The sequence below is a fragment of the Pristiophorus japonicus genome, chromosome 12 (genome assembly GCF_044704955.1).
Source record: "Pristiophorus japonicus isolate sPriJap1 chromosome 12, sPriJap1.hap1, whole genome shotgun sequence".
Classification (NCBI taxonomy): domain Eukaryota; kingdom Metazoa; phylum Chordata; class Chondrichthyes; family Pristiophoridae; genus Pristiophorus; species Pristiophorus japonicus.
Genome location: NC_091988.1, coordinates 101,794,341 through 101,818,291, shown reverse-complemented (window position 1 = coordinate 101,818,291; position 23,951 = coordinate 101,794,341). Strand labels below are relative to the sequence as shown.

The window sequence follows — 23,951 nt, the reverse complement described above, 5'->3', positions numbered from 1 at the left end:
TCCTTCAGGAAGATATGCCTCCTGCCTTGGGCCTCAGCAGATTTTCTAGAAGTGACTCTTTGTCATGTGTTCATGTGTCCTTTTGGTTCCCAGCTGGACATAAAGTCAGCAGCTTAACTTATAACTTTCTCCCAGCCCTGAGGTAGTAGGACTGCCAATTAAACAAGCTACCATTCTCCCAACTATCTCCTGATGTTTCTTCAATGAATACGACTATACCAACATAAGAAGCTTGAATAGCTCTCAGCCATATCAGCATGAGCGTCCAATTTCTTGACTGGGGTAAGTTAATGACTCTCATCATCTCAGACAAGAGTGGTATGCAAGTAGTATCACTCCATAAACTGGTTTGTCTGGCTTTGGTCTGCCTCTGGTTGCTGTGGGGATTTTAATCTTTGTGAACTAAATTTGACCTAATAGTAACATTTTAAAATCAAATTATGACCGGAACATGTGGTTTCTGGCACGCAATTCTCCTAGGTCAGGTATAATTACAGAGTAAAGATCCCTCTACAATGTCCCCTCAAGTATTGTGTGGCTAAGCACAAAGTAAAGCCGCCCAATTTAGTAGTCCAAGAAAAGAGAAAGAAAGAAAATGGAGTCAGGTCATCTTAAAGCACTTTTGAATTGTAGTTGCTGTTGTAATATAGGAAATGCAGCAGCCAATTTGTAAAGTCCCACAATCAGCAATGTGATAACCAGATAATCTTTTGGTTGAGGACTAAATATTGGCCAGGATACCCCTGCTCTTCTTTGAATAGTGCCATGGGATGCATCCAATTTGACTATCTTTTGACAGTATGATTCAATCCCAACCTCACAAGTACACTTTATACTGCCCCAGTGTGACATTTTTCTTTTCCCCCCACAGCAGCCACTTTACAGCTTGTCTGAATAAGACTTCCAATTTAGTGTGAATCAGGCTCAGTTTTGCACCGTGTACCGTTGACCACTAGGAACTAGAGTAAGAATGCACAAACTACTTTCATCGAAGGCTCTTTAGAGCCAGCAGAGAGAAGAGTATTTCAACCCATCAGTTTGAACTCAATCTCTGCATTCTAGCCCCTCTTAACAACACATTTTGATATCATAAATGAGTCTTTTGGGAAAATAACTCACCGGGAGTTGTGTATTCTGGATCTTTCAGAAGAAAACAAGCCAAGACTTAAAGGGAAAGAAGAAATAACGAGACATGAGTTGAACACGGTGTGTCAGCCAGATCTAACACTCTGTACTGTGAATACAGCAACTACATTGGGACCAGCACACTGGGCTTGCTGACTTAAAACCAGGGGTCAGCACCACATCTGACTGATTCCACATCACACCGTGTGGCAGCGGATTAAAGACATGTTGCATGTAACTGATAGACATTAATAGTGATAGTTGAATGCTTTGCCCCAGTGCGTGCCACGCACAACTCAGCCTCAAGCAATCTCAACACTGAAACCCTCGAAGGCCCGATTTCCAATCTGAGCCTGGACCTTCGCAGGCGTCTACCAAAGCGATGGATGGGTGGGGGGGGATGAGCAGTTCGTCGATGGATATAAAATAATAACTGCTCGAGATATTAGAGCACGAAAGGCATATTTATGTAACCTTTGGATGTAATATGAAGAGAAGCTGACTGGAAGGCGTTGTCGCCGTGTGTTTTGAACGCGCCTGTACCGTTGACCCCTCGCATGAGATTGGTGCTGACTCCCTAGTAACGGCGCGCGGCGTTCGGTTGCCAGGAGACCGGCGCGGCTCTAGCGAGCGGCACAGCGGCCGAGGTGGGAGTGCGTAGTTTGTTCATCTTTATTTATTTCTCTTTCTCTTTCCCTCCCCTGGTGGCGCTGACTTTTTCAGGGGTGTCCCCTGGCTCCCTGTATCTCGCCCAGGTACTCTCATGTGTGAGCCTGGGGCACCGAGGTTGGCGGAAGGACCGAGAAGCAGAGGGCACAGATTTATGGGGATTGGCAAAACAACCAAAGGCCACGTAAGATAAAACTTTATTTTTTAATGCAGCGAGTAGTTGGGATCGAGAATGCACTGCCTGACAGGGTGGTGGAGGCACACTCAAATTTATCTTTCAAATAGGGTTGAATAAGTATCTGAAGGAAAAAAAAATTGCAGGTCTGTGCGGAAAGAACATTAGGAGCAGGCCCCTCGAGCCTGCTCCGCCATTCAATAAAATCATGGCTGATCTGATCTGATCTTGGCCTCAACCAGTTCTATCCCCACTTCTATCTTGGCCTCAACTCAATTTCCCTGCCCACGATCCCGTCACCATCACCATCACAGGCAGTCCCTCGAATCGAGGATGACGTGCTTCCAAGGTTCAGCCCGACTGCCTGCCTCTCTTCCGTGGTTACATCCGAGCCAGGGTGTCCCTGGAGATGGAGCACGCGGTGTCCACAGGTACGCTCGCGGACTTCTGGGAGAAGTGGGCGCCGGAGGAACTGGAGTGCATCATCACCCCCGGCAACCAAATTTTAATTTGATCATTTAAGTTTAAAGTTTAATTTGTTTAATTTGCCGGTTTTAGTGCACCCCGCCCCCCTCTTTTAGCCAGGGAACACTTGTATAATTTCTGTTTTTAGTGCCCTAAAACACCCCTTCCTAACAAAAAGGGGCACTGGAAACATTTTTATTTTGGAGTGTGACCCCCCCTTCCAGGGGGCATTTGTTTAAAGTACACAACTAAAATAGTTGACTTGCTTCCATGTCAAAAAGTTCACAGGTGTTTCATGCTTCAGGATGTAGTTCGGGACCTAATATTCCAGGTCCCGAACTACATCCTGAAGCATGGAAGATGCCTGTGCGTGGATTTTTTTTAACGTGGGGTGGCTGTTGCACACTAGCCACCACACGGGCTTGACAGAGCTAGGTCTTGGTCCAGTGGCAAGGATTACCCAGGATGACTGGAGACCTGCTCTGCTGCACGGACCTAGTGCGCACACATATCGCAGTGTGGACTGGCCCGTGCTGCCCCAGGCCCTCGCCTCTTCTGGGCCCCGAACTCACCCCATAACTCTTGATTGAAAGGGCAAGGGAGAGGACTAACTGAGAGTCGGCACGGGCTGAATGGCCGCCTTCCGTGCTGTAAGCATTCTATGATTCTCTGAGTTTGGTCAGGACCGCCACCGCAACCTCCTTCACTTTTCATGGGCTCAGCCATTGGGGGAAGTATGCTCCCAGAATGGCTCGACATCTGCTCCAGTAAAACCCAGGGAAAACGCTTCATTGAAAACTGATCTCTCCCATTTTATTGTTTTTTTTTATGCCCACTAATGCCCAAAATACACAAAATCTTGACTTTTTTTCTCCAAATCTTGAAATTATATATCGCTTGTGCTTGGATGTGAAGCTTTCTGTTGCAACTTAAAATTTCTGTGGAGATTCCCCAATCTCCTACCTGTAACTTGGGGGGTGGGTGGAAGCTCCCAGAGAAACGGGGCGTTACAGCGTTTAACGGGCGTTGCTGCTGATCTTCCGCCAATGTTACTCTGGGAGATCGGGAACCCCCTCCAAAATTCTGCCCCTCTGAGTTCAGCTTAAGTAAGCAGTTGGGAACGGGAATAGAACCTGTAGCCCAGTCACCAGTCTTTTGGCAGGAACAAAACAGGACAGGTTCAGTGTTGCCCATATTGATAAACTTGAGTATCATTGGCATGCATACAGAAGCTGGCCCAAGGTTAACAAATGATGTCACACTACGGGAAAAAAGGGAGCCTTGTGGAGTATCAGATGTGACCATGTGGGAGTGAGAGGAAAAGCTATTAGAGGTGGATGTACTATCTATGTTGGAACGAGTATGTGTGGAACCCCAATAAGGCTTTTCCCTGGAGATGGAGCACAGAGGAGAGGAAATGGAGGACAATGGAGTGAACAACTGTGTCAAAACCTGCAGACAAGGAAAGGAGGAGTAGCATGCGATGGTGACAATGATATAAAATAGCATTGGTGAATTTGACTAGAGGAGTCTCAGTGCTGTGAATGGGACAGAACCCATCTATGCTCTTCGCTCCTGGCCTATCTTTGTCTCTTCCCTTGGCATAAGGCCACACTTTCCAGGCAGAAGCTGGGCCCACCTTAACCACAATAATAACAACTTGTATTTATATAGCGCTTTTAATGTAGTAAAATGTCCCAAGGCGCCCACTGGAGCGTTATAAAACAAAATTTGAACCGAGCCCCATAAGGAGATATCAGGATAGCTGACCAACAGCTTGGTCAAAGAGGTAGGTTTTGAGAAGAATCTTAAAGGAGGAAAGAGAGGTAGAGAGGCAGGGAGGTTTAGGGAGGGAATTTCAGAGCTTAGGGCCTTGGCAGCTGAAGGCACAGCTGCTAATAGTGGAGCGATTGAAATTGGGGATGCTCAAGAGGGCAGAATTGGAGGAGCGCAGATATTCTCGCAAGGTTGTAGGGCTGGAGGAGATTACAGAGATAGGGAGGGGCGAGCCCATGGAGGGATTTGAAAACAAGCATGAGAATTTAAAAATGAGGTGGTGCTTAACCGGGAGCAAATGTAGGTCAGCGAGGAGAAAAAAACCTGTGTGTCTGCATTCTTCGTGACCAATGGTGACACACAGATGGACCTGAGCGGGAGCGGTGGCGAAAAGAGAGCTGAGAGGAGAAGGCACAGAACACAGGCAGACCTGAATGGCGGCAGCGGGAGTGGTGGCTAAAAGAGAGCCAAACGGCGACTTAAAAAAATAGATTAGGCCTATAGAGTTTAGAAGAATGAGAGGTGATTTCATTGAAACATACAAAATTCTTACAGGACTTAACAGGGTACATGCAGGGAGGATGTTGCCCCTGACTGGGGAGTCTAAAACCAGGGGTCACAGTCTCAGAATAAGGGGTCGGCCATTTAGGACTGAGATGAGGATAAATTTCTTCACTCAGAGGGTGGTGAATCTTTAGAATTCTCTACCTCAGAGGGCTGTGGCGGCTCAGTCGTTGAGTATATTCAAGACAGAGGTCAATAGATTTTTGGATCCAAGGGATATGCAGATAGTGTAGAAAAATAGAAACATAGAAAATAGGTGCAGGAGTAGGCCATTCAGCCCTTCGAGCCTGCACCGCTATTCAACAAGATCATGGCTGATCACTCCCTCAGCATCCCCCCTCCCACTTTCTCTCCATACCTCTTGATCCCCCCAACCGCAAGGGCAATATCTAACTCCCTCTTGAATATATCCAATGAACTGGCATCAACAACTCTCTGCGGCAGGGAATTCCACAGGTTAATAACTCTCTGAGTGAAGAAGTTTCTCCTCATCTCAGTCCTAAATGGCCTACCCCTTATCCTAAGACTATGTCCCCTGGTTCTGGACTTCCCCAACATTGGGAACATTCTTCCCGCATCTAACCTGTCCACTCCCGTCAGAATCTTATATGTTTCTATGAGATCCCCTCTCATCCTTCTAAACGCCAGTGTTTAAAGGCCCAGTTGATCCAGTCTCTCCTCATATGACAGCCCAGCCATCCCTGGAATCAGTCTGGTGAACCTTCGCTGCACTCCCTCAATAGCACGAACGTCCTTCCTCAGACTAGGAGACCAAAACTGAACACAATATTCCAGGTGAGGCCTCACTAAGGCCCTGTACAACTGCATTAAGACGTCCCTGCTCCTATATTCAAATCCACTAGCTATGAAAGCCAACATACCATTTGCCTTCTTTACCGCCTGCAGTACCTGCTTGCCCACTTTCAGTGACTGATGAACCATGACTCCCAGGTCTCATTGCACCTCCCCTTTTCCTAATCTGCCTTCGTGTTTTTGCCCCCAAAATGGATAACTTCACATTTATCCACATTATACTGTATCTGCCATGCATTTGCCCACTCACCTAAACTGTCCAAGTCACCCTGCAGCCTCTTAGCGTCCTCCTCACAGTTCACACCATCACCCAGTTTAGTGCGAAAGTGGAGTTGAGGTAGATCAGCCATGATCTTATTGAATGGCAGAGCAGGCTCGAGGGGTCGAATAGTGTGCTCCTGCTCCTATTTCTTATGTTCTTTTGTTCTTATGTTCACAGGGGTGATGGATGAATGGAACTTTGGTGTAAGTTAGGACACTGGCAGCAGAGTTTTGGATGACCTGAAGTTTACGGATGGTAGAATGTGGTGGACCGGCCAGGAGTGTGTTGGAATAGTCAAGTTTAGAGATAAAAAAAGGCATGAATGAGGGCTTCAGCAGCAGATGAGCTGAGGGAGGGACGGGCGATGTTACGACGGTGGAAAAAGGCATTCTTAATGATGGCACGGACATATGGTCGGAAGCTCATCTCGGGGTCAAATATGACATTGAGGTTATGAACAGGCTGGTTCAGCCTTAGACAGTTGCCAGGGAGAGAGATGGAGTTGGTGGCTAGGGAACAGAGTTTGTGGCGGGGTCCGAAGACAATGGCTTTGGTCTTCCCTGTATTTAGATGGAGGAAATTTCTGTTCATCCAATAATGGATGTCGGACAAGCAGTCTGACAATATAGATACAGTGGAGGGATCGAGAGAGGTGGTGGTGAGGTAGAGCTGGATGTTATCAGCGTACATGTGGAACCTGATGATATTTTTTCGGATGATGTCACTACAGGTCAGCATGTAGATGAAAAGTAGGAGGGGGCCAAGGATAGATCCAAGGGGGACACCAGAGGTAATGTTGGGGGAGCGGGAAGAGAAGTAATTGCAGGTGATTCTCTGGCTCCGATTATATAGATAAGATTGGAATCAGGCAAGTGCAGTCCTACCCAGCTGGATGATGGTGGAGAGGCATTGAAGGAAGATGGTGTGGTCAACCGTGTCAAAGGTTCTAACCATATTCTATATTTTTGTAGAATGACTGCCTGCTAAATCTTACTGGAAGTGAGGACCTATTAATTTGAATTGTTAGTTTGAAAAATAAGCGAAGAGGGGGAGATATTCCTGATATGTGTACATGAGAACTTTCTTGATCAGTATGTTTCCAGCCCAAGGAAGGAAGTAGTGCTGGATCTAGCTCTGGGGAATGAAGTGGAGCAAATGGAGCATGTTTCAATCAGGGAGCATTTGGGATACAGTGATCACAATTTCAACAGATTTAGAGTGGTTATGGAAAAAGACAAGAAAAAAAAATCAATTATTAAAATACTCAAGAGGATGGCTAATTTCAGTTAGCTGAAAAGGGATCTGGCCCAGGTGGATTGGAATCGAAGATTCTCAGGTGAAACAGTAATTGAGCATGAGGAAGCCTCGAAGAGGAGATAGTTCTGGTATAGACAAGGGAATGAAAGGGAGGGGCATTCAAAACTATAACTCCCTGGATGAATAAAGGGTGGATTTACCATCGGCTGCCGGCGAGTTTTCTCAGCGGTCTCCCTGTTTTCTGGCCGCTCTCCCCTCTGAGCGAGTTTGGTGATGCCCTTACGCCGGTGGGGAGAGAAGACCATTGGGGAGCGTCCGCTGGTGTCTGCTGGCATGCACCAGTGTGCAACGCCGACAAAAGTCCTCCCGCCTGCTCCCTCCCGAGATTGGTCTGGGCGGTCCTCCGCTCCAGCAGCAGAAGAGACCGCCGCATGGAGGCAGGTCTTACCTGAACGGTAAGTATGAAGACCTGCAAGAAAAGGTTAGTGCACTTGTTTTCTTCATTTCTTTTGCAGTGATTTTGGTGTATAGGGTCCTCCTGAAAGAATTGTAAAAGTTTTTTTTCCATTTGTTGAAAAGTTTTTTTCCCATTCCCCCCCTCCCTAGGCCCGACTCTATCCTCATAAAGCAAAATTGTGCATCACTTACAACAGAACTGTTTATTATGACTGCATAGCATGTGATATGGGGATTCTGTTGTAAGGGGAATAGATAGATGTTTCTGCGGCTACAATCAAGACTCCAGGATGGTATGTTGCCTCTCTGATGCAAGGGTCAAGGATGTCTCGGAGCAGCTGCAGGACATTTTGAAGGGGGAGGGTGAACAGCCAGTTGTCGTGGTGCATAGGTACCAACGATATAGGTAAAAAACGGGATGAGGTCCTACAAGACGAATTTAGGGAGCTAGGAGCTAAATTAAAAAGTAATACCTCAAAAGTAGTAATCTCAGGATTGCTACCAGTGTCACGTGCTAGTCAGAGCAGGAATCGCAGGATAGCTCAGATGAATACGTGGCTTGAGGAGTGGTGCAGAAGGGAGGGATTCAAATTCCTGGGACATTGGAACCGGTTCTGGGGGAGGTGGGACCAGTACAAACCGGACGGTCTGTACCTGGGCAGGATTGGAACCAATGTCCTAGCGGGAGTGTTTGCTAATGCTGTTGGGGAGGGGGGAATATGGCAGGGGGATGGGAACCTATGCAGGGAGACAGAGGGAAGTAGAATGGGGGCAGAAGCAAAAGATAGAAAGAAGAAAAGTAAAAGTGGAGGGCAGAGAAACCCAAGGCAAAAAGCAAAAAGGGCCACATTACAGCAAAATTCTAAAGGGGCAAAGTGTGTTAAAAAGACAAGCCTGAAGGCTCTGTGCCTCAATGTGAGGAGTATTCTGCACAGGCAGCAATTAACGAATATGATATAATTGGCATTATGGAGCCATGGCTCCAGGGTGACCAAGGCTGGGAACTCAACACCCAGGGGTATTCAACATTCAGGAAGGATAGAGAGAAAGGAAAAGGAGGTGGGGTGGCGTTGCTGGTTAAAGAGGAAATTAACGCAATAGTAAGGAACGACATTAGCTTGGATGATGTGGAATCGGTATGGGTGGAGCTACGGAATACCAAAGGGCAGAAAACGCTGGTAGGAGTTGTGTACAGACCACCAAACAGTAGTAGTGAGGTTGGGGACAGCATCAAACAAGAAATTAGCGATGCGTGCAATAAAGGTACAGCAGTTATCATGGGCGATTTTAACCTACATATTGATTGGGCTAACCAAACTGGTAGCAATGCGGTGGAGGAGGATTTCCTGGAATGTATTAGGGATAGTTTTCGAGACCAATATGTCGAGGAACCAACTAGAGGGCTGGCCATCCTGGACTGGGTGATGTGTAATGAGAAAGAACTAATTAGCAATCTTGTTGTGCGAGGCCTCTTGGGAAAGAGTGACCATAATATGGTAGAATTCTTTATTAATATGGAGAGTGACACAGTTAATTCAGAGACTAGGGTCCTGAACTTAAGGAAAGGTAACTTCGATGGTATGAGATGTGAATTGGCTAGAATAGACTGGCGAATGATACTTAAAGGGTTGACGGTGGATAGGCAATGGCAAACATTTAAAGATCACATGGATGAACTTCAACAATTGTACATCCCTGTCTGGAGTAAAAATAAAACGGGGAAGGTGGCTCAACCGTGGCTAACAAGAGAAATTAAGGATAGTGTTAAATCCAAGGAAGAGGCATATAAATTGGCCAGAAAAAGCAGCAAACCTGAGGACTGGGAGAATTTTATAATTCAGCAGAGGAAGACAAAGGGTTTAATTAGGAGGGGGGAAATAGAGTATGAGAGGAAGCCTGCTGGGAACATAAAAACTGACTGCAAAAGCTTCTATAGATATGTGAAGAGAAAAAGATTAGTGAAGACAAATGTCGGTCCCTTGCAGTCAGATTCAGGTGAATTTATAATGGGGAACAAAGAAATGGCAGACCAGTTGAACAAATACTTTGGTTCTGTCTTCACGAAGGAAGACACAAATAACCTTCTGGAAATACTAGGGGATCGAGGTTCTGGTGAGAAGGAGGAACTGAAGGAAATCCTTATTAGGTGGGTAATTGTGTTAGGGAAATTGATGGGACTGAAGGTCGATAAATCCCCAGGGCCTGATAGTCTGCATCCCAGAGTACTTAAGGAAGTGGCCCTAGAAATAGTGGATGCATTGGTGATCATTTTCCAACAGTCTATCGACTCTGGATCAGTTCCTATGGACTGGAGGGTATCTAATGTAACACCACTTTTTAAGAAAGGCGGGAGAGAGAAAACAGGTAATTATAGACTGGTTAGCCTGACATCAGTAGTGGGTGAAATGTTGGAATCAATTATTAAAGATAAAAGAGCAGCGCATTTGGAAAGCAGTGACGGGATCGGTCCAAGTCAGCATGGATTTATGAAAGAGAAATCATGCTTGACAAATCTGCTAGAATTTTTTGAGGATGTAACTGGTAGAGTGGACAAGGGAGAACCAATGGATGTGGTGTATTTGGACTTTCAAAAGGCGTTTGTCATGGTCCCACACAAGAGATAGGTGTGCAAAATTAAAGCACATGGTATTGGGAGTAATGTATTGACGTGGATAGAGAACTGGTTGGCAGACAGGAAGCAGAGAGTCGGGATAAACAGGTCCTTTTCAGAATGGCAGTCAGTGACTAGTGGGGTGCCGCAGGGCTCAGTGCTGGGACCCCAGTTATTTACAATATACATTAATGATTTAGATGAAGGAATTGAGTGTAATATCTCCAAGTTTGCAGATGACACTAAGTTGGGTTGCGGTGTGAGCTGTGAGGAGGACGCTAAGAGGCTGCAGGATGACTTGGACAGGTTAGGTGAGTAGGCAAATGCATGGCAGATGCTGTATAATGTGGATAACTGTGAGGTTATCCACTTTGGCGGCAAAAACACAAAGGCAGAATGTTATCTGAATGGCGGCAGATTAGTAAAAGAGGAGGTGCAATGAGACCTGGGTGTCATGGTACATCAGTCATTGAAAGTTGGCATGCAGGTACAACAGGTGGTGAAGAAGGCGAATGGAATGTTGGCCTTCATAGCTAGGGGATTCGAGAATAGGAGCAAGGAGGTCTTACTGCAGTTGTACAGGGCCTTGGTGAGGCCTCACCTGGAATATTGTGTTGAGTTTTGGTCTCCTAATCTGAGGAAGGACGTTCTTGCTATTGAGGGAGTTCAATGAAGGTTCACCAGACTGATTCCCGGGATGGCAGGACTGACATATGAGGAGAGACTGGATCGACTGGGCCTGTATTCACTGGAATTCAGAAGGATGAGAGGAGATCTCATAGAAACATATAAAATTCTGACGGGATTGGACAGGTTAGATGCAGAAAGAATGTTCCTGATGTTGGGGAAGTCCAGAACCAGGGTACATAGTCGAAGGATAAGGGGTAAGCCATTTAGGACTGAGATGAGGAGGAACTTCTTCACTCAGAGAGTTGTTAACCTGTGGAATTTCCTACCGCAGAGAGTTGTTGATGCCAGTTCATTGGATATATTCAAGAGAGATGGCCTTTACAGCTAAAGGGATCAAGGGGTATGGAGAGAAAGCAGGAAAGGGGTACTGAGGCGAACGATCAGCCATGATCTTATTGAATGGTGGTGCAGGACGAGTGGTCTACTCCTGCACCTATTTTGTATGTTTCTATGATATCATATTTCAGAAGGGTAAAACCATTCTTCGCATATTGGCCTCAAGAAGGAGATGGAGAACAAACACTACTTTGCAATTATAGGTACTATTCTTGCAATGTTTATGATGTCGTAAACACAAGCAACCAGATGAAATCTGCCACCAAATATCCTCTATATAATAATTCAGGTGGTCATATGGATCACAGTATACTAACTGAGTTAGACACTAGGGGCTGGATTTTTGGTTCGTTGCTGCCTCTGTCACAATGGGGACAGACGCACCAACGTTATCGTCCTTGACTAGGCCAACATCACCAGCATTGAGGCACTGACCACACTCGACCAACTCCGCTGGGCGGGCCACATTATTCGCATGCCTGACAGAAGACTCCCAAAGAAAGCACTCTACTCGGAACTCCTACATGGCAGGTGGGCCCAAGGTGGGCAGAGGAAACATTTCAAGGACACCCTCAAAGCATCCCTAATAAAGTGCAACATCGCCACCGATACTTGGGAGTCCCTGGCCAAAGACCGCCCTAGATGGAGGAAGTGCATCCGGGAGGGTGCTGAGCACTTCGAGTCTCGTCGCTGAGAGCATGCAGAAGCCAAGTGCAGGCAGCGGAAGGAGCGTGCGGCAAACCAGTCCCACCCACCCTTTCCCTCAACGATTGCCTGTCCCACCTGTAATTCCCGTATTGGACTCAGTCACCTAAGAACTCATTTTTGGAGTGGAAGGAAGTTTTCCTCGATTTCGAGGGACTGCCTATGATGGTGATGATTTCACCCCAGAGGGGTAGTAATGATGGCGGACAGCACTTCCGGGCCAGCTTCCAGCGCCCTGCTGGGACATTCAGTGCTGGGTTTGCGGGGGCACAGAACAGGTCCACCTGGGAGAGGCGAGCCGGTGTGCAACGCCCCTGGTTGCGACACCGGCTCAAAATTTCAAACTCGCCCGATCCGTAGCGCCCTGTAGTACGCCCTAGTGGGACTGCTTGTGAAAGCTTGCAGTCTGAGCTGTAGCGGCTGCAGTAAGGGAAGGAATGTAAGTGTGATTATTTTATATTTTTTTATTTTTGCTATTCATGTGGATGTGGCGTCAATAAAGTTTTGGGAATGTTTTGGGTGTTTTTTTTTCAGATTTTCTTTGTTCCACGGAAGCCTCTCTTTGGTCGCTCTGAGGCCAGCTGTTTAGCTCGGGATTTTCATTTGCTTCGCTAGCCTAGCGCCCTAAAAGAGGTGTGGAACGCCTCCCTTAGCGCTCCGCTCCACACGCAGGGTCTATCTAGCTGGTGAATTTTGCTGCTGGAAAAGCAAACCATTTCCTGTGCAAAATTTTCCACTCTGCCCGGGTTATCACCGCAACAGAGGCGTAGCCGAATTTCCACCCCATTGGGCCTGAAATTGTGGTCGGAGGCTTCCCGTGAGCAGATGCCTCCGACCTGCAAAAAACTATGCACTTACCTAATGGTCCCGGAGGTTCGGAGAGTTGCGTTCCTTGGCCTACACGTGAAGGCCTGTGTAGAGGCCCACGAATCCCAGGGGTGTATGTGGTTCCCAAGCAACCCTGGGATCACGTAGGCCGGCCCAGCTAATGAATGGATGGGGATCTAAATTCATACTTATGAGCATTCCGTATGTACTGAACTCCTATAAGTATGAATGGGAATACACATAAAAATACACGTACACTTAAAATAATTGTTTAAAAACCCACATATTTAAAATGAATCAAAATAGCAATTAATTAACTATTTAAAGCAAAAATGTAATTTTTTGAAAATAAATTTACATATTTTAAAGGATCTAAAAATAAACATATCTTATTTCACAGGTTTTCAAATGAATAATTATTGAAAAAAATTTATTTTTCTGTCCTTTAACGGTTTTTTGCTGGTGTCGGCCCTCATAGGTGTACCAGCATGGACTATTGCTGGGGGCTATGCTGAGCCCCTGTTGGGTAGTGAGGGTATGTAAATGTATAGAGCGACTGAAGAGACTGCATTGAGACATATAATGGAGTGGGAATGGGCTTTCAAATGAACATGTGCAATCCTTTAGACCACTGCATGGTGTGAAGGGCTGTCGTGTGTGCCAACCAAGCCTTCAGGGTTTAATGGGGAGGTTTCTGCGCGGATCATAGGCGTACGCACAATCTGTTGAACAGATTCAGTGGTGCACTATTGATCCAAGCAGGGTTGTTTTACCAAGTGTAAGAATTTCACAGGCATTCATTGAGCAGATTGTAAGTTCTGGGTTTTAGCGCTTGTGCTTCGCATGCCTAAGCCTGGAACTTGCACGGCTCCCAAGCGTGCGTACGCACCCAAAGGGGCCGCAAATCTATGTTAGTGGCGTATGAATAAATTCAAATTATACAATGTTAACATAACAGAATCTTAGCATCCTCAGGCAGATAAGTGAAGAAATATTTGTGCTTCTAGTTAATATGTTCATAAATGTAGGGATTGTAGAGGATGGATCTAGTTAATAGCTGTATATGAACTGACCAGTATTCACATCCAAATACTTTTTAACCTTTGGTAATAGGCATCCCTTCATTGTGTACATATTTCAGGTTTCCTGTTTCCTGTTCCAGTATGCATACCCTTTTTATTATCTACATCAAAATTACATTAGATTAAAGTTAAGTTTTCTATTGAGCTATGTGAAAGCCAGCTACTGCTCATAGAATCATAGAATTTTACAGGTCCTTTGACTTATCACACCTGTGCTGGCTCACTGAAAGAGCTTCCGACTTAGTGTCATTTCCCTGCCCTTTCCCCATAACCTAGCAAATCAAATATTTACCCATTTCCTCCTTAAAAACTATCATGGATTCTGCTTCTGTCACTGTTTTTCAGGCACATTCCACGCTCTAACAGCCCTCTGTTAAAAAAATCTCTGAACCTCTCCTTTTGTTCTTTTAATAATTATCTTAAGTTTATATGCCTTCTAGTTACCAACTTAGCAATCAGTGGAAATACTTTTTCCCTATTTACTTTATCAAAATTCCTTATACTTACAAACACTTCTATTAGATCTCATTTCAATCTTCTCTATTCTAGTGAACACTATTGAGTGTTAAGGTACGTTGATACAGGTATTAAAATATGTAACTGTACTTTGTTTCAGCTTTTAAATTCTGATAAAGAATGGAAATGAATAGTACATTGAAAACCTCTCCAAGAAAGAAATTAAAATCATCTAAACCCAACTTGCTGGATTCCAAGGATTCAGCGACTGAGGAGCAGTCTGTGAGAAAATACTCTAGTACTAAACAAAGCGGTTTCTATTCAGAAATCCTTGCTGCAGGAGCATCAACTGTTCTGGGGGTAAGTGCCATGAATGTCCAGTACATGCCATGTATGGCCAAAATAACCTCTAACGATGTTGAGTTTCTATACAATGGGTCTAGAAAACCCATTGTAAACATACTTTATTCTCTGCTATGCCAGACACACTATAGACATTGAAGGATGATCAATTGTCTGTGTTTTGTTTATGTAACGCTAGTCTGAAATGTAAATGTCCCAATTCTACTCCAGCCAAGGTAAGCCGTGAGTAGACCAGATTATCTTAAAAATCTGAAAGTATAATGAGCTAGTTTGATTATGCCTCAGGATAAATTTTAGATCTAGCTCAAAATCTAGCCCTGTAGCAAAATAGATTATGTTCCATAAATCAGACAATATTACGATTGTACACCTCCATTCCCCACCCTCACCCTCCCAGCCACCCCACCGTCAGCAGAATCCCTGCCACACACTTTGAGATAGGTAAATTGTCTATGGGGAGGAGTCCCATTGAAGTCAATGGGAATCAGAGGGAAAACTCTCCACTGGTTGGAGTCATACCTAGCAAAAAAGAGATGTTGTTGGAGGTCAATCATCTTAGCCCCAAGATATCGCTGCAGGAATTCCTCAGGGCAGTGTCCTAGGCCCAACCATCATCAGCTGCTTCATCAATGACCATCCCTCCATCATTAGGTCAGAAGTGGGGATGTTTGCAGATGGTTTCACAGTGTTCAGTTCCATTCCCAACTCCTGAGAAAATTAAGCAGTCCATGCCCGCATGCAGCAAGACCTGGATGACATTCAGGGTTGGGCTGATAAGTGGCAAGTAACATTCGCGCCACACAAGTGCCAGGCAATGACATTCAACCGCATTCCCATCGCCGAATACCCCACCATCAACATCCTGGGGGTCACTATTGACCAGAAACTTAACTGGACCAGCCAGATAAATGAGTGGCTACAAGAGCAGATCAGAGGCTGGGTATTCTGCAGCAAGTGTCTCACCTTCTGACTCCCAACCTTTCCACCATCTACAAGGCACAAGTCAGGAGTGATGGAATACTCTCCACTTGCCTGGATGAGTGCAGCTCCAATAACACTCAAGAAGCTCGACACCATCCAGGACAAAGCAGCCCGCTTGATTGGTACCCCATCCACCAGCTTAAACATTCACTCCCTGCTGCGGTGTGTACCATCTACAAGATGCACTGCAGCAACTCGCCAAGCCTTCTTCGGTAGCACCTCCCAAACCCGCAACCTCTTACCACCTAGAAGGTCAAAGGCAGCAGCCTCATGGGAACACCATCACATAAGAACATAAGAAATAGGAGCAGGAGTAGGCCATTTGGCCCTTCGAGCCTGCTCCGCCATTCAATAAGTTCATGGCTGATCTGATTATGGACACGCCTCCACTTCCCTGCCCGCTCCCCATAGCCATTTACTCACTTATCACTCAAAAATCTGTCTATCTCCGCCTTAAATATAATCAATGACCCAGCCACCACAGCTCTCTGGGGCAGAGAATTCCACAGATTTTCAACCCTCTGAGAGAAGAAAATTCTCCTCATCTCAATTTTAAATGGGCAGCCCATTATTCTAAGACTATGTCCCCTCGTTTTAGTTTCCCCTATGAGTGGAAATATCCTTTCTGCATCCACCTTGTCGAGCCCCCTCATTATCTTATGTTCCAATAAGATCACCTCTCATTCTTCTGAACTCCAATGTATATAGGCCCAACCTACTCAACCTATTCTCATAAGTCAACCCCCTCATCTCCGGAATGAACCTAGTGAACCTTCTCTGAACAGCCTCCAATGCAAGTATATCCTTCCTTAAATATGGAGACCAAAAGTATACTCAGTACTCCAGGTGTGACCTCACCAATACCCTGTACAGTTGTAGCAGGACTTCTCTGCTTTTATACTCTATTCCCCTTGCAATAAAGGCCAACATTCCATTTGCCTTTCTGATTACTTGCTGTACCTGCATGCTAACTTTTTGTGTTGCATGCACAAGGACCCCCAGGTCTCTCTGTACTGCAGCACTTTGCAATTTTTCTCCATTTAAATTATAATTTGCTTTTCTATTTTTTCTGCCAAAGTGGATAACCTCACATTTTCCCACATTATACTCCATCTGCCAAATTTTTGTCCACTCACTTAGCCTGTCTATATCCCTTTGCAGATTTTTTGTGTCCTCCTCACAATTTGCTTTCCCACCCATCTTTGTATCATCAGCAAATTTGGTTACATTACATCACCTGCAAGTTCTCCTCTGACTTGAATAGGATTACATAGGATAGACGGCACAGAAACAGGCCATTCGGCCCAAGCAATCCAAGCCGGCGTTTATGCTCCACTCAAGCCTCCTCCCATCTTTCCTCATCTAAATCTATCAGCGTAACCTTCTATTCCCTTCTCCCTCATATACTTGTCCAGCCTCCCTTTAAATGCATCGATATTGTTTGCTTCAACCACTCCCTGTGGTAGCGAGTTCCACATTCTCACCACTCTTTGGGTAAAGAAGTTTATTTTGAATTCCTTATTGGATTTCTTGGTGACTATCTTATATTGATGGCCTCTAGTTATGCTCTTCCCCACAAGTGGAAACATTCTCTCGATATCCACTCTTATCGAAACCTTTCATAATTTTAAAGACCTCTATTAGGTCACCTCTCAGCCTTTTTTCAAGAGAAAAGAGACCCAGCCTGTTCATCCTTTCCTGATATGTATACCCTTGCATTTCTGGTATCACCCTTGTAAATCTTCTCTGCACCCTGTCCAGTGTCTCCATATCCTTTTTATTATATAGCAACCAGAACTGCACGCTGTGCTCGAAGTGTGGTCTAACCAAGGTTCGATTCAGGTTTAGCATAACTTCCCTACTTTTCAATTCAATCGCTCTAGAAATAAACCCGAGTGCTTGGTTTGCTTTTTTTATGGCCCTGCTAACCTGTGTCACAACTTTTAGTGATTGGTGTATTTGTATTCCGCGATCCCTTTGTTCCTCTATCCCACCTACACTCGCACCCTCCAAGTAATAAGTGACCTCCCTATTCTTCCTACCAAGATGTACTACCTTACATTATTCTGTGTGAACATAATTTCTCAATTATTTGCCTATTCTGCAAGTTTATTAATGTCCTCCTGTAATTTGATGCAGTCTTCCTCAGTATTGACTATCTCCCACCCCTCCCCTCCCCCAATTTAGTATCATCCGCAATTTAGAAATTGTGTTTTTGATTCCAAAGTCCATATCATTAATGTAAATTGTGAACAGCAGTGGTCCCAGCACTGATCCTTGTGGAACACAATCTTCTGAATACCCACTGTGAATAGCTACCCTTTAGTCTCATTCTCTGCTTTCTGTCTTGAAGCCAACTAGCTATCCATTCTGCTACTTGTCCCATGACTCCACATTCTCTGACCTTATTCATTAGTCTATTATGTGGTACCTTATCGAAGGCCTTATGAAAATCTAGGTAAATTACATCTACTGCGTTACCAATGCCTCCTCTCTCTGTTGCCTCTTCAAAAAATTCAATAAAATGGTCAAGCAAGATTTTCCCTTTTGAAATCCATGCTGACTACTCATTATTATACTTTTCGTTTCTAGATGTTCTTCTATTCTCTCCTTTTAGTCGGGATTCCATTATTTCTCCTCCCACCGATGTTAAGCTGACTGGTCTATAATTCCCTGGACATGTTCTATCCCCCTTCTTAATTATAGGTATTATCCACCAGTCCTCTGGCATGACACCTTTTTCTAATGAATTATTAAATATGTGTAGTAATGACTCTGCTATCTCTTTCCTAAATTCTTTTAAAATGCATGGATGCAAAATATCCAGACCAGAGGTTTTATCCTCTTTGAGTTTGATTAGTTTATTCAATATATCCCCTTTTTTATTTTAACTAATCTCATTATTCATCTCATCATCCAATGCCATGTCCACCTGTTCTATCTCCCTGGTAAATACTGAAGTGAAATAATGATTTAATATTTCTGCCATCTCCCTATCGTTACCTGTGGTATTGTCCTGTCTATCCTATTTTTATTGATGTGCCTGTAAAATATGTTACTATTTTGTTTTATGTTCCTTGATAATTTACTTTCATAGTTCCTCGCTGCATTCCTAATTGTTTTTTTTAAACTATTCTCCAAATCCCTTCGTTTTCTGCCTTATCATGCACTCCCCTGCTGTCTATGTACTTAATGTGTGCCTCTTTCCTTACCCTCAATTGTCTCCTTATGTCTTCATTCATCCATGGAATTTCATTAGTGTTTAGTTTGTTCTTTCCTTTTAGCAGAATATATTTTTCCTGCACTCTGTTGAACACAGTTTTAAATGTTTCCCATCGTTCTAGATCGTTGTTTGCCAATATTGTTGCCTATTTTATCTTTCCAACTTCTATTCTCAGCCCCTCAAAATCAGCTTTTATTTAATCTATTAACCTGGTTTTCATCATACTTATGTCCTTCTCTATTATCATCTTAAAGCATATTATATTATGGTCACTATTGCCTAGATGTTCCCCTACTTTTACTTCTCTTATCTGCTCTGGTTCATTCCCCATTACTAGATCCAATAGTGAATCCTCTCTTGTTGGGCTTTTTGCATATTGAGTTAGAAAGGAGCCCTGTACACATTGTAGGAACTTCTTTCCCTTATCCCCTTTACCTACCTCTTCTGTCCAATTAATATCGGGGCAGCTGAAATCCCCCATGATTATTATTCTATGTTCTTTACTCATTTCCCTAACTTGTCTGCATATTTCTTCCTCCACCTTCCACTATTAGGTGGTCTGTTGACTACTCCTATTAGTGTGATTGATCCTTTATTATCTTTTATCTCTATCCATATAGTTCAAATTTTGTCTTGTTGATATCTGCATCCATTTTTTCTACTGTCAATATGTTATCCCTAATGAATACAGCTACTCCACCTCCCCTTTCTATCTTTTCTAAATATGTTATACTCTGCAATGATTAATTCCCAGTCCTGATTTTTCTGTAGCCATGTCCCAGTAATCCCTATTATATTTGGTTCCTCCCAAGGCATGATTGCCTCCAGCTCCCCTGTTTGATTACAGACTTGTGAATATATCGCCATTCCTTCATTGTCACTGGGTCAAAATTCTGGAACTCCCTCCTTGACAGCATTGTGGGAGTACCTTCACCACAAGGACTGCAGTGGTTCAAGAAGGCGGCTCACCACCATCTTCTCAAGGACAATTAGGGATGGGTAAAAATGCAATACCCACATCCCAAGAACAAGGGGAGATTGAAGGAAGATGCCAGATTGGGGGCAGGCAACCAGGTAGTGGGGATATCATATTTTGATGCAACTACGAAGCTCCCAATTTTCTCCTCCTTCACTCCCCTTATTCAGGTCAATGGACCAAGTATCAATTGCAGGCAGGTTTCTCACCTACTGTGGCAAAGCAGCTCTTGTACCAGCTGCTAAAAACTGGCTCGGAGATTGCCTCTCTCGAATGTCTATGTCTGACCTGTCAGAAAGATCTGGACTGTGTTCTTTACTCTCCCATGGTTGCAATTAGCAATCCAGAGTGGCAGTCTGCAGATGGAAACTCATATCTTGCTATTCTGTGGCATCATGCATTGGCACTATATGCTACATAAGGGACACGCAATGTCAATACATTTACCTGTTTCCTGAGTGAGAATTAAATTCCATGGTGCAAACACTTTCCTTTTGTAAAATCAAATCATAGAACGATTGCAGCATAGAATGAAGCTCTTCGCCCCATTGTGCCTGTGCCGGCTCTTTGAAAGAACTATCCAATTAGTTCCACTCCCCTGTTCTTTCCCCATAGCCCTGAAAATGTTTCCACTTCAAGTATTTATCCAGTTCCCTTTTGAAAGTTATCATTGAATCTGCTTCCACCACCCTTTCAGGCAGGACATTCCATATCATAATAACTCAATTATAATTTTTTTTTTCTTCGTGTCATCTCTGGTCCTCAGGTTACTGACCCTTCAGCCACGAGAAAGTATTTCTCCTTATTAACTCCATCAAAACTCTTCATGTTTTTGAACACATCTATCAAATCTCCCTTTAACCTTCTCTGCTCTAAGGAGAACACTCCAGTTTCTCTAGTCTTTCCACATAACTGAAACCTTTCAAACCTGGTACCATTCTAGTAAATCTCCCCTGCATCCTCTCTACAGCCTTGACATCCTTCCTAAATTGTGGTGCCCAGGATAGGCCGCAATACTCCAGCTGGGGCCTAACCAGTGTTATAAAGGTTTAGTATAACTGCCTTGCTTTTGTACTCTATGGGCGAGAAATGTATATACTTACTGTCACCGGTTAGCGCCAGCAGTTCTCAAAAAAAGGTGGCCACCGCTCTTGCGCCAGCTGGAGATGGTCCCCGCGGTGGCCACAATATTTGTGGGCCCCTTTGCGCTGCCGGTAACTGGCAGTACCCTGTAAAAAAAAAAATGTTGGCATTGTGATGGCAGTTGGTGTGCAACACTGACACAACGTCATAGAAACATAGAAAATAGGTGCAGGAGCAGGCCATTCAGCCCTTCTAGCCTGCACCGCCACTCAACGAGTTCATGGCTGAACATGAAACTTCAGCACCCCCTTCCTGCTCTCTCGCCATAACCCCCGATCCCCCGAGTAGTAAGGACCTCATCTAACTCCCTTTTGAATATATTTAGTGAATTGGCCTCAACTACTTTCTGTGATAGAGAATTCCACAGGTTCACCACTCTCTGGGTGGAGAAGTTTCTCCTCATCTCGGTCCTAAATGGCTTACCCCTTATCCTCAGACTGTGACCCCTGGTTCTGGACTTCCCCAACATTGGGAACATTCTTCCTGCATCTAACCTGTCTAAACCCGTCAGAATTTTAAACGTTTCTATGAGGTCCCCTCTCATTCTTCTGAACTCCACATAACTCTACACGAACTTTGACCCTAGCGCTCAATTCAGTGTTGGGACCTAAGCGGCGTGCATACCTTCCTCAGTGCTTTTCTTTGGAGATACCTTCTTCAGTGTTTCTCTCTGGAGATACCTTCCTCAGTGCTTCTCTCTGGAGATACGTTCCTCAGTGTTTCTCTCTGGAGATACCTTCCTCAGTGCTTGGACAACATGTACAGATCTTAATACAGTTCTTATTCTATTTCTCTCTTCACAGATGCTGCCTGACCTGCTGAATATTTCTGGCATTCTCTGTTATTACAGTTTTTAATAACTATTCCAAGTCTCATTGCATGTTATTTTCATTTTCTTTTTTCAGAATGTTCAGGAAGGTCCTGAGGTAATACGACACTTGCTAAATCAGTCAGGCCAGAAACACTACACTCCTGAGGGTAAGTACCTATTGATTCTAACTTAAAATGGAAATAAAGATAGGGATAGATGTAAAGTAGGCTGCTGACTCACGATCACCCATTTTAAACTATTGCACAAAGTCAAGATTTACACCCAATATTGTAGCTCAGGCATTGATTATGCAGTGGTTGAACAAATGTTGGATTACCCATCTTTTAATAGGGTATTTCTCACCAACACCTTGTTCCGTCAGAGGGACAAATACAAGGCATCGTGGCAACACCCTCACTCCAAACACTGTCATCATCCGAGCCAGGGATCGCAAGGGTGTGCGCATCACCTGCGCTATGACAGGAGCTGATGACTGCTGGACGGACCACCACCTAATCCGATGCGTCATTGTCATCATCAAGTGGAGGGGGCAGCAGAAGCAGAGCCGCAAAAAAGTCAATGCGGGGGCATTTAAAGACCCAGCTAAGAGAACCCTATACAGTCAGCGCCTCACAACTAACCTGGTGTGCCTTGATGACCCCGAGACGCAGAATGCCCACAGCGCTTGGTCTGCCTTCCAGGCCTCCATAACCAATGCCTGCAAAGAGACGCTCAGTCACTCGACCAGGAAACATCAGGATTGGTTTGATGAGAATGACCAGCAGATCCAAGAGCTAATAGATCTCAAGCGCAGGTCATTTCTGAGCCTAAAACAACCCAACTCAAGAGCAGCAAAACAGCATTACAGATGGCTAAAGGCTGAGGTCCAAAATAAAACCCGCGACCTAAAGAACAGGTGATGGATGGAGAAAGCACAGGAGATTCAGCAGCTGGCCGACAGCCACAATATGCGAGGATTTTTCACCACAGTCAAGGCCAAACACCTAAGGCCCCACCCCACTGCTGGCCAAGAAAGGGGAAATACTCATCAAGGACATCGAGGCAGTCAGGACCCGCTGGAAAGAGCACTTCGAAGATCTCCTCAACCGAGACTCTGCCTTTGACTCGAGTATTCTCAACTCCATCCTACAGCATGCTACTCGCCACCACCTCAGTAAAACCCAAAACTGCACGAGGTAGAAAAAGCCATAAGACAGCTTAAGAACTACAAGGCTTCGGGAGCGGATGGAATCCCTGCCGTGGCACTGAAGAATGGCGGAGAGGCACTTCTGGCGCGAATACATGACCTCATCTCTCTCATCTGGAAGGAGGAGAGAATGCCGGGAGATCGCAGAGATATAGTGATTGTGACCATCATTAAAAAAGGGGACAAGTCCGACTGCGGCAACTACAGAGGAATCTCCCTGTTATCAGCTACTGGGAAAGTCGTCGCTAGAGTCCTCCTCAACCGTCTTCTCCCTGTGGCCGAGGAGCTCTGCCCGGAGTCACATTGCGGATTTCGTCCTCTACGCGGCACAACAGACATGATTTTTGCAGCACGACAACTGCAGGAAAAATGCAAGGAACAGCACCAGCCCTTATACATGGCCTTCTTCGACCTTACAAAGGCCTTTGACAGTGTCAACCGCGAGGGTCTATGGAGTGTCCTCCTCCGTTTCGGATGTCCCAAAAGTTCGTCACCATTCTCCGCCTGCTCCATGATGACATGCAGGCTGTGATCCTCACCAACGGATCCATTACAGACCCAATCCACGTCCAGACCGGGGTCAAACAGGGCTGCGTCATCGCCCCAACCCTCTTCTCAATCTTCCTCGCTGCCATGCTCCACCTCACAGTCGACAAGCTCCCCACTGGAGTGGAACTAAACTACAGAACCAGTGGGAAGCAGTTCAACCTTCGCCGTCTCCAGGCCAGGTCCAAGACCACACCAACCTCTGTCATCGAGCTACAGTACGCAGATGACGCCTGCGTCTGCGCACATACAGAGGCTGAACTCCAGGACATAGTCAACATATTTACGAAAGCATGGGCCTTTTGCTAAATATCAGCAAGACAAAAGTCCTCCACCAGCCTGTCCTTACCGCATAGCACTGTCCTCCAGTCGTCAAGATCCACGACGCGGCCCTGGACAACGTGGACCACTTCCCATATCTCGGGAGCCTC

The 23,951-nt window shown here is 45.1% G+C and overlaps 1 protein-coding gene across 6 annotated transcripts in view; it reads left to right on the top strand.

The window, feature by feature from the left end:
* The first annotated feature begins 1,731 nt into the window (after positions 1-1,731).
* Positions 1,732-23,951, top strand: part of dnah1 (dynein, axonemal, heavy chain 1) — a 668,552-nt gene continuing 646,332 nt past the window's right edge. For 5 of the 6 annotated variants that reach the window (XR_011596078.1, XM_070895814.1, XM_070895812.1 and 2 more), the window contains exons 1-3: positions 1,787-1,978; positions 14,431-14,630; positions 21,862-21,934. Coding sequence is in view for 5 of the 6 variants with exons in the window: in XM_070895814.1 (XP_070751915.1) it covers positions 14,451-14,630; positions 21,862-21,934 (253 nt within the window). In the remaining variant the exon portion in view is untranslated. The other variant, XM_070895813.1, reaches the window with a different exon arrangement.